Source organism: Episyrphus balteatus, chromosome 3, assembly GCF_945859705.1.
Source record: "Episyrphus balteatus chromosome 3, idEpiBalt1.1, whole genome shotgun sequence".
In the NCBI taxonomy this organism is placed as follows: domain Eukaryota; kingdom Metazoa; phylum Arthropoda; class Insecta; order Diptera; family Syrphidae; genus Episyrphus; species Episyrphus balteatus.
The window spans coordinates 26,634,152-26,644,698 of NC_079136.1; the positions used below are offsets into that span (position 1 = coordinate 26,634,152).

The window sequence follows — 10,547 nt, forward strand, 5'->3', positions numbered from 1 at the left end:
ATTTTGTTCAAAATTTTAGCTTGACTTAATTTTAGTCCCTTATTGCAAGTGTAAAAAATATTTTGGTGGAAAGAGATACGCAATACAAAAACAGATATTTATTGAGTCCATCGACTTTTATCGCATCGAAAGTTGAACGACACTCGCAATAAGGGCCTTAGAGAATATTAAACGCATTAAACCTTCATTACATTTTGAGTGAAGGATAGAGAAATACAAACAAAGTATTAATTAGGTACTAGATAATTTATTTCATGTTAATAACTCTTTACATCGATTTTTTATACAGATTAAAGATTAAAAGTAATTAATTTTTTTTGGAATAAAATAAAGTTAACATGGAAAGAATAACAATTTTTTTTATACATTCAAATCAAAAAACGCTTTTCAACCTTTGGTTGAAGCTCTTCTGAAAAATGCCCTTTATAGAGTATAATTTTTTTTATTTATTTTTATTTAAAATTAAAACTATTTGTTTTATTTTTTTTTTAATTCGTTTTTTTAGTTTTGTTTTCGTCAATAACAAACATGCATGCAACAGTTAAAATAATTTCAATTTAATTGTTTTTTTTTTTCATTTTGTGATTTCATATTTTTTTTATATGTAAGGTTTTTTTTGTTGTTGTTATAGGTAAAGTAAGTAATTATTATTATTATAAGTTACATTTTTTATTAACAAGAACGGTAACGTATTATAATGTATTATTTTTTATGACCTGAATAATATTTTTTTTTGTTTTGTTTGAAACAAAATTGGGTATACAAATTTCTCTGTAAATACATTTAATTACATAATTCATAAATTATGTAATTTTATTTTGTGTTATGTTTGTTTGTTGTTGTTTTAGTTAAGATTTAAAATGTATTATTTTTTTGTTTGTTGTTTTTTATATAAATCTAGATTTCTTATAATGGGAATATTAAAATAGTTCATTCTGCAGCCTTTTAAGGGGATCTAGGCACATTAGATGAATATAAGTTCTATATCAAGGAGTCTTCATTCTTTCTGTTCATTGATTTTTTTTTTCTTTTCTTAAGATTTTTCTAAAATGTTTCATTACAAGTTTAAACCTTTGCATTTTGGCACATTAGGGTTAAGAATAAAATTGAAATTTATTTGGATAAGATTTTTTGTTTTTTCAAATTCCCTAAAAGATTTGGAAACATATAATCAAAAAAGTGCTACAACGAGTCGATGATGAAGGATGATATAATTTATTCAAATGGTTCAATATTCAAAAAATGCACACAATCAAATAAATGCCTTTGCCAGAATTAACTTTGTTTGTTTATCAATTAAACCATTTGAGGAAAAAAGTCTATCTACGGATATGGATATGAAGTGCAAACAACCATGAGTTGGTAAATATGTAAGAATACATTTTATATTTTTTTTGTTTTTAATTAATTTATAATCAATTGAACTATTTTTCCCTAAATATTTAAAAGTGGTCATGATGTATTATATTACTCTGTATGATACATTTTTTTTTCTTTACTTTTTGTTTTTTAATTTAATCCCATTCACCATCATTGTCAGAGCTTTGATTGCTATCATCATCATCTGAAGATTGAATGACACGACCACGTTCTTGTAAAGCTCGTCGAAGTGCGTCTGCTAGGGCATCAGTACCACAACTATCATCGCTTGCTCGGTTCGAGGCCGGAGCTAGTTCTCGGTTCTCAACTGGCCGTAATTCAATTCCTGATCGAATTTCAGATAAAAGCTCACTTCGAGAGTCACCACTTCCGGTACTTAGTGTACTTGTATCCACTTTCTGCATAAAAAAAAAACAAATTTTATCCAATTAGTTTTTTTTTTTCTCTTTTATTATTTAAAATAATTTCACCTTCAATGTTGTCCCCTTTCGAATGCTATCCATAAGTGCACTTCTCGTATCATTTACAATCGGAACCGCCGGAGCTGGTGGCTTCAAAGTGTTGGGAGTAGCTGTTACAGAATCGGTAACAGTTGGCATTGGGGGTGGTGGTGGAGCAACTACAGCAACTGGCGGTGGTGGAGGAGGAGGTGGTGGAGGCTAAAAGTATGTAATGAAAATTGACGTTACTTTATAAAAAGAGAGGAAAATTTAATTTGTACGTACAGCTGCAGGTGCAGTAACAATTGTCTGCACAGGAGGCAGCCTTGATGGTGGCTGAGGTACTTTTCCTCGTGGTGTTGTAGTGGGCACAGGTGGAGGAGGTTGTCTAGCTGGTGGTGGGGGTGGTGCAGATCTTTGAGTTGTTCCATTTTGAGGCTAATAAAATTAAACGAAATTCATTAACACATTCAAACCTTAACGAGCAAATTTTTTACTCACCAGCTGATGTTGTCTACTCGGTATAGGTGGTGGAGCTGGTTCTGGGGCTTTTGGTTCATCAATATTTTCTTCGGAATTCACCGAAGCAAGTACATTATTAGTTTGTATGAATTCATAAATAAAATCTCTTGTATCACGATCGTTCATATGATTTTCCGAAACACCAGCTTTATTAAGGAAATTCGTTAGTTTTTTATCCTCTTCGGTACCGTGCGTATCGAATCCATTATTTACATCCCAACCCACATGACTAATGTGGACAAAATTCGTTGGATTACTGATGTCAGATTTGTTGTATTTGCGTTTTTTATCTTTGTTGGATAAAAGTGAAAACCCAGATGACAAAAATGTTGTCTTTGGTTGAGTTGTATGAATTTTTGTTGTTGGTGTTGTATTATGATTGCGCATCTGAACACGGTCATCTGATGAATTGTTGACAGTTGTAGGGGATGGCTGTAGTTGAAGTTTGGTATCTTTGGTGTTTGGCACCGATGGTGGTGCTGTTGATAACCGTGATCTTTGGCGCCGTTCTTAAGAAAGCAAGATCAAATTGTTTTTCATTTGAAAAATTGAAGAAATACAAAAATCGTTTACCTTGACGTTTTCGATTGCGAGTTTCCATTGTGGCTTCCACTGTTCGAAAGAAACTTTCACATTCCGTTTCGGATACAAAATTAAGTCCAACATGTCCATCCTTATAGTAAAAATTGGAATGAGTAAATAAACATTCAGTATACAACTTTTTGATATTTACATACCTGTCCTTCGAATGTGAGAAGAAAAGGTCGAGCTTTGTTAAGTTTAAGTGTTTCGTATACCTCATGTTCCCAGATAAGTTCATTTTTAATTAGACAATAAGCACGGAAAAAATAAGATCGAATGCAACTATCTTTGACGAAACAAACGACTCCTGTGTGTTTTTTCTTCCAATGTGAATGTGCAGATCCTTCGGTTTTGTATATCTGTACTACTGCTGTGTTCATTGACTAAAAATGAAACGAAAAAACAATAATTAGTTTAGTTAAGTAATTAATAGAAAATAAGAGTTGGTATGCCATTTGATTCCTCGATTCTCTTAATGGACCGCATAGTGCAAAGGTCAGGTGTTTACCCAAATGTACTAAATCTAAAAAAATCCCTCTTTGAGAGCATAAAAATTCCCATCAACATTGGAGTTTTTTGCTAGCCGTTTTGGGTCTAGTCAATCGTTGAGTGTGCCAGGACGATGGACTTCATTTACAAAAAAAAAGAACAAAGGCTAGCGGAGATTTCTTTTCGTGCAAACAGAAACTGGTAGGAAGGTAGCTAAAGCACAATGTCGATATTTTTTAATACTCTGCGATATAATATGCTCTGTGCAAAGTGAGCGGAACCTCAGAACCCGAATCGCAAATAAAAGCAATTCTCGCACAGTGTAACAATTTGAACATTTAGCGGGAGTAAATTAATAACAGTTAGTATTAAATGTTTTTTTCAAATGTCTTTTACTTACTTTCATGAGAACTGTTCATAGAATGAAATGGAATACATGTTATAAAAATATCACAGTTTAAAAAAGAGAGTGAGATAATTTGGGTGCAAAGAATCAATAACCGCTATTTGTAGAGGGGTTAGCAGTTATTTTTATAGAGAAGTTCTACACAATAATTTGGATTTCAATACAAAGGTAACTGACAAAAGTAAACTGCCTCAACTAATTCCTAATAAAACACTGAAAACTATAAATGTTTCTATGCTTTCTAGTTCTTGAGAAAAATGAAAATTAGAAAATCTTTTTTTATCAGATTTACTTGTGAGCGTACTTCTGTTACCAAAAAAAATTTATTTTTCCAAACCATCAATGAGTTTTAGAGTCCTCGCACACTACAAACTTTCTATCGGTCTACAATTAAATCGGTCTCTTAATCAGTATGAAAATGTATGAAAGTGCGCACACTACAACAATTAAGTATCGGCCGATCAAAAAGTTTGTTTGATCGAAAAAAAAAGTTTGTTTTGATTCACAATTGCCATCAAACTAAAATATTTCCTACCATCCTGTGCGCACACTTGGAGTTCAACCCGACTAAACTTTCGGCCGATAGAAAGCCTGTAGTGTTCGGGGGCTCTTAATGTTGTTATTGTTGACGCAGTGTCTTAGGACCAGGACCCTGCAATGATGACGTGAAAGAACGCCCTGCCCTAGGAAATAGGTCCAAATTTCAAATGTGGCTTTATTTCCATGAAACAATTTTAATTTCAAATGCATGTTTTGAAATAGTCATTTCAAGTACGAATATAAGGCATTTATGCGTTGCCAGTTATGTATATGGTATATATCATCCTTGAGTTTTAGTTCCCTTTTTTGGCAGGTTCAAAATCCAATTTCAAATGGAAATAAAACGCATTCATGACATCGAAACGGGCCATGCAACGAGGTTCTTGGTTAGAAAGCTCTTGACATTGGTTTCTGCCTTCGTTCTTGGTCTTCCTTATACTTTGGTTACACGAGATAAAAATGAATTTAATTTAAAAAATTTGTGGCAGATATGATTCATTTGACGAATCACAATTATTGCTTTTTGCTTTTAAGGTGTTCCCTATTGTCACCATTTCTGGCCTTTTTTTTTCAAACATGTGAAAATGCCAATTCGTAATAATCTTCTAGCGCGATATCTTAAAAATGCAAAATTATTTTTTCGGAACCTTCAATGAAATCACTTTAGTTCAACTTCTTCAAAGTTTATTGTTTTAAAGTAGGACAATGTATGTACATATGTATATGATTTTATTCCCCTCAAGTAATTCTAATTTATGTCTAAAAGTATCTTGGTTTATGTTAACTGCAATTGTTTGTTATTTCTTTCAATGAACCCATTAATGCAAATTGATATATGTTTATTTATGGTTGTACATTGTACAACTAACTGCAAGCATGTTTTCTTTTTGCAAAAAAACAAAAATATCCTTTTGAATTGCATTGCTTTCCATTTAGTCATAAAAAGTCATAAAATAGTGGCAGGAAACAACACACAAATACAATGGGGATATGTGAGCACGATATCAACTAAGCAGAAGCACATCATGATGATGGCCATGAAACTTGAAAAAAAAAGTAGGCACTCTACTTGAGCCAACTTATTGATCAACAAAGTTATTCTGCTTTGCCTCTACTTATTTTAAGAGGAGCCAGTTTATTTTATAAATTTTATTTGAAATTGTTGCAAACAAAAAAAATTAGGTTATACAACCGATTTGCTTGCAGCAAAATGCGGATAAAGTGCATCAATGGCCCCAAGAATTGATTTGGCAGACGACCTTTGAATGAGGAAGATCCCCATTAACCTTTAGACTGCAAATAACGTGTCGTTTTTCTAAGCATAATGAATACATAATAAAATCTACTTTCCTTAGGAAATTGAAAATAATTGAACTTGCTTTGAATCGATTAGTTAGTTGGAATTAATAAAGACAATTTTTCATTGTTCTTATCTTATCAAGAATAACGCAAAATATGATATGAGTTGATAGTTAGTGAATTTTTGTCTAAAAATATGTAATAAGTAATTCATATAGAATGTTATAGATACTATTTGCTGATAAAGGTGTGCTCTGCACCTAATTTATATGGATTAAGGTTTGTCACAATTTATGTCATCCAGCTATGATTTGATTTTTGCGTGAACTGAATATTCTATTTGCGACGTGAATTCTTCATCAAAATAAATGGGACCTGCCGTGATGAATGTCATGGAACTAATATCCAACAAGATTTAATTCTTAATCATAAATTAGTCTAAGATAGTTTATAAGTCGATTTGTTAATAAATTATAATATAAAACTTTTTTTATTAATGAAAAATCTCAATATTGAGTAAACTTTATTCATATACCTAACTAAACAACGAAAAACAAAATTGTTCCTAATTTTTGTTTTTGCAAACTGAAATGTATTTTTTAACTTCATACGTAGATTTAATTTTTAAGTGTGTAGCATTTTAATTGACGGTAATTTTGCTTGCGATAGTCGTGTCAATTAGCACTATTTTATCCATATAAACAAACTGCTTCACTAATAAAAATGTACGACTGAAAATGAATAAACATAGCGTTTAAAAATTATAAGATTATGCAAGTTTTCGGTTTCAAAGCGGAAATATTGGAAATTTAATTTGGAAAACTACTTAAAATGATATACATACATAGTAGTTTGCGGAGTAATATACATATTTTATCATATCAACGAACAAGATGGGGATAGATAATCCAATCGTGAAAAAGGTAGAAAGTAAGTAAATTATTGGCACTCAAGCATTCTGGTGTTCATGTAATAAGTTTGTACACTAATGCACTGCAGTGTCCTTGAAGATTATATGTAATGTTTTATCTGGATGTAAATAAGATTTATGGTTTTTCTTGTTTACAAATACGAAAAATTGAAATCTTCCACACATTCTTTACTTCGCTCCCGTTGGCTAATTTTTGTACACAGTATATGTTCAACTACTGCAACCACTTTATTGTTATCTAACTGAACTGAATCTTGTATTTTTGGTTAGCACATAATATTAGCCGTGTTTTATTGGTACTCAGTATTTTACTGAGTAAAAATTTTATGCTAGAAACATCAAAAACGGATTACTTTTATTAATTTTTTATAATCCTATGTTGTTGAAGGGTCAAAAAAGTCTATACAAAATATTTCTCTGTAAACCATTAAATAAAAAACTTTTGTTTATCCTTAGTAATCATTTGTTGTTGTTTACCGTGTAAAATTTTACTGAGCTAAGTACTGAGTTACCAATAAAACACGCATATTAACTCGTCAGATAGTTAGAATGTTCCTCTTTTTTTGCCAGTTTCTGTAAAAAGTGTTTCATCTACATAATTATATATTAGATAACAGAAAATGACTAGACATTTTTTTTTTTAATGGTATCGAATAACAAATCAAGTTGCTTTTTATAAGTTTAATTGCTATCCAAATAAGGGTTTGTATTAAGTAAAACAGTAATGAATCATTTGTTTACAAATTTTTATCAAGGAATATTAAGTTTAATTATATTTTTAAACATTTAACAAAATACGGAAATAAATAATTGCAAAATGATAAACACCACGTAAAAAAAAATCAGGGGTCACCTACTGCCTCTTGCGAGGAATTGAAACTAGCCAAAGCTCCTTTATGGTGGTGCCACAACTTACACCGTGAGATTTTTGCCACAAAAATCAAAAAATACTTTTCGGAAGGTTTAGAGTGCTGAACTCGAATGAAGTCAGAAATATGTTTATTATTAGTCTCCGTTTTAAGGAAATAGTTTTTTTTATAAGGAAATAGTTTTTTTTTTTGCATTTTATAACGGTAATATTGCAGAAACGGACTCTATTAATAAATATAATAACTTCGGATTCGAGTTTAGCACCCTTTAACCCTCCAGAAATGTTAAATTTGCTTCTTTTGCCAAAAAACTTGTTGACCAGTGAACCTAAACTTTGAATTATGTTAAGTAAGTCTTTGGCTTATTAACTTTAAACCTTAGATATTTCTATTTAAAGAGATATCGAAAAGATTTAAATAGTTTTTGAAAGAAGGAAAACAGTTCTCATAGACATCGTTACAAATAATGTTGATATCTGCAGAAGCTACATGGATGAGGAAGAAGTGAAAACGGTTCCGCATCTTTTCTGTGAATGTTCGGCACTATCCCAAAGACGTGCACTCCATTTGGAAGAGTTCTACTACAGTGATCCTAATGATCTGGCATATAGGCAGCCTTGCTCGCTCCAAATGGTTAAACGACTAAGAAGAAAAGTGTTAAAGATTCATTGTGGTTTCAAAACGGACAATCATGATCTAAGTGTATCGGCCGTCCTGCTGATAGCTACGTTAACTTTGCCTTACCTAACCTTATGCGAATGTGCTGCCTGCGTAAGGATATCTTTCTTAAAAGATCTTACAAACATTTTTCATTAAGCGAAAGTATTTTTTTTTTTTGCAAACAGCCTACATATGAGGCGGTCAGAGTAATAATGGGTCAAGTCCACTTCTCTACAAATTTGATTGTTATAACAAGAAAAAGAATATCAGTAGGTACCTATATTATATTAACAACTTAATTTATGTTAATAAACCGCATTTAATATAATTTATTTCAAATTCTTAGAATTTATGTTATCAAATAATGATAAATCTTCAAAAAATTTAATCTCCTCTTAATTAATGTCTGAACGGTACTTGATTCGATTATTTTTTAAGCTCATGCTAACATACAAAAAAATACCCCAATTCAAGGCACAAACCATAAAGAGACCTCACTTTCTTTTCTTTTGTCCACTTTGTATTTTTATATTTTGCATTCGAATATATGAAAAGAAAGTTTCTTCTCACAAAAGCCAGCCAGCTTTGCCAATTCTTCATTATTATTTGTTTTCCCTTTCGTTCGACCGACCGACGAGCATATTGATTAAAAAAAAATAAAATAAAAATTGATTTAATACAAGAAAGAAAAATGATGAATGACCATCAACTTTAAATGGAAAAAAATCCTTGAATTAGATAGAACTCACCTGACATCGTCGTCCCAGGAGTCCAAAGACTGTGTCATTTTCGCTAGCTGTCAACAGATCACTGCTGTTGTTTATTTTCTGGCGTTCACTGCCACCACCTCCTCCGCTTCCACCGACGACACTCGATGACATTTGCTGTTTCATTGTTTTATTCATTTATTTATTTTAATTCAAATATAACAAAAATATTATACAAGACAAAAAATGATGACTGCTATAGATTTGAGAGGGTTAAAACAGAACAAAAGGACAAATATACAACACGACGACGGAACAACAAATATGAGACAAAAAAGAAAAACAAGAAGCACCTCCAGTAAATAAGTTATGCACAATCGCGTGAGTCACACTACAAAAACTTGTCAGACCCACGACGATGTGGGGGTCAGGTTTTTTCTCTTTTTTTTTTTGATGAATTTATGTTTTTTTTTAGGTTTTGGCCATTCGAACAAAAATAAGCACAATCATTTATGAATTTTTTACATTTATTTGTTTTAGCTTACTTTGTTTTTGTTTAATTTTTATTACAAATCAAATGTTTGTAATTAGTTCAATGAAATTGTGAAGGAAAAAACACAAAAACGTAGAAACACACAGCTCAAGTAAAACACAACTCTCGACAAATTTCTTTCTTTTTTTTTTGCTGAATAATAATAATCTAATCAATTTTTAGAGCATTTTTTTATCTAATCAATTTTGTTGAAGGAATATTTTATCTTATCTAGTAATTAATTGATTGATAGGAAGTGAATGAAATAAACATTATTTCTGGATGAATTTTTATGGGAAACTGAAGAAGAAAAACATTTGATATTTTTCACTTTTTTTTTACTTGCACAATAAATTTTTGGATTTGGAGTGATGATGAAGAACAGTGAAAGTCAATTTGGCAAAGACATGACAGCCATTATTTTTTTGTGGGTAGTTTTTTTTTTTTTTATACCAATTGGAAATGTCAGATTGTATGGATTGGTATAAAAGGTGTGTTTGGTTTAGTAATTTTCTGTGGGTATGTTTGGTTTTTGTTATAAATAAAAATTATTCAGAGGTATGGATTTGTTAATTTGTTATTTTCTATTTATTTAATTACTTTAAAAGGTGAAATCACATTAAATGCTTTATTACTTTTTGTGTATGGGGAACTGTCATGTTACTTAAATATGACAGCTAGTAGTAGCAGTGTCGCAATTAGTTGTCATTGCAGAGTCTAATGAAAGGCAATGGGGCGTCTTATGGCTGCTAAAATAAATTTTACTCGTAGGTACATAATGCATGTGAAGAAGTTCCTATTACTTCAAAATGAAAAGTGTAAGCTGCAATTTTTGTTGTGTTGCTGCAAAAATATGGAGTTGGTTAGGAATGTTCATCGTTCTTTTGGTGCGTTATAGACAAGTAAAATTTAATAGGCACTTTAATATTTTTATACATTTGACATGTAGATATCAGACATATTAAACAGAAATCAAGGTATTCTCGTTTTGTATTTGACAGTTCTGATATGACGTCATTGCTTGCAATTTAGATAGAGCAGAAGAATTTCATATTATGAGAAAGTTTATTAAAACGTTAAAAAAAATTTTTCAGCCGATTTTCATAAAAATTACCTCCATGAATTTGGAAATAATAATATGTACATAGGTAGTTTAAAATAAATATAAAAATGGATAAATACATGTTCTT

The 10,547-nt window shown here is 31.0% G+C and overlaps 1 protein-coding gene across 6 annotated transcripts; it reads right to left on the reverse strand.

Annotated features, from left to right (window-relative positions):
* Positions 1–236: 236 nt before the first annotated feature.
* LOC129914394 (actin nucleation-promoting factor WASL) lies at positions 237–9,758 on the reverse strand. 6 transcript variants are annotated; one of them, XM_055993617.1, is made up of 8 exons: positions 9,700–9,758; positions 8,868–9,002; positions 3,080–3,307; positions 2,916–3,015; positions 2,322–2,851; positions 2,106–2,258; positions 1,851–2,039; positions 237–1,778 (listed from the first exon to the last, which is right to left on the reverse strand). In XM_055993617.1, the coding sequence occupies exons 2-8, from the start codon at positions 8,997–8,999 to the stop codon at positions 1,515–1,517; spliced, it is 1,596 nt and encodes a 531-aa protein (XP_055849592.1). In that variant the 5' UTR covers positions 9,000–9,002; positions 9,700–9,758; the 3' UTR covers positions 237–1,514. The 6 variants fall into 6 exon arrangements, with proteins under 6 accessions (XP_055849592.1, XP_055849593.1, XP_055849591.1 ...); XM_055993618.1 differs by having other exon boundaries at positions 9,704–9,738; XM_055993616.1 differs by having other exon boundaries at positions 9,371–9,733.
* Between the last annotated feature and the right edge of the window lie 789 nt (positions 9,759–10,547).

Excerpts from the sequence above, each read along its gene's own strand:
- LOC129914394 (XM_055993613.1), bottom strand. The coding sequence starts at position 9,023 with ATGAATAAAACAATGAAACAGCAAATGTCATCGAGTGTCGTCGGTGGA. Across the intron at positions 2,040-2,105 it reads TTGTTACTGCACCTGCAGCT|CCTCCACCACCTCCTCCTCC; the intron begins GTACGTACAAAT and ends ACATACTTTTAG. Across the intron at positions 1,779-1,850 it reads GAAAGGGGACAACATTGAAG|AAAGTGGATACAAGTACACT; the intron begins GTGAAATTATTT and ends TTTTTTATGCAG.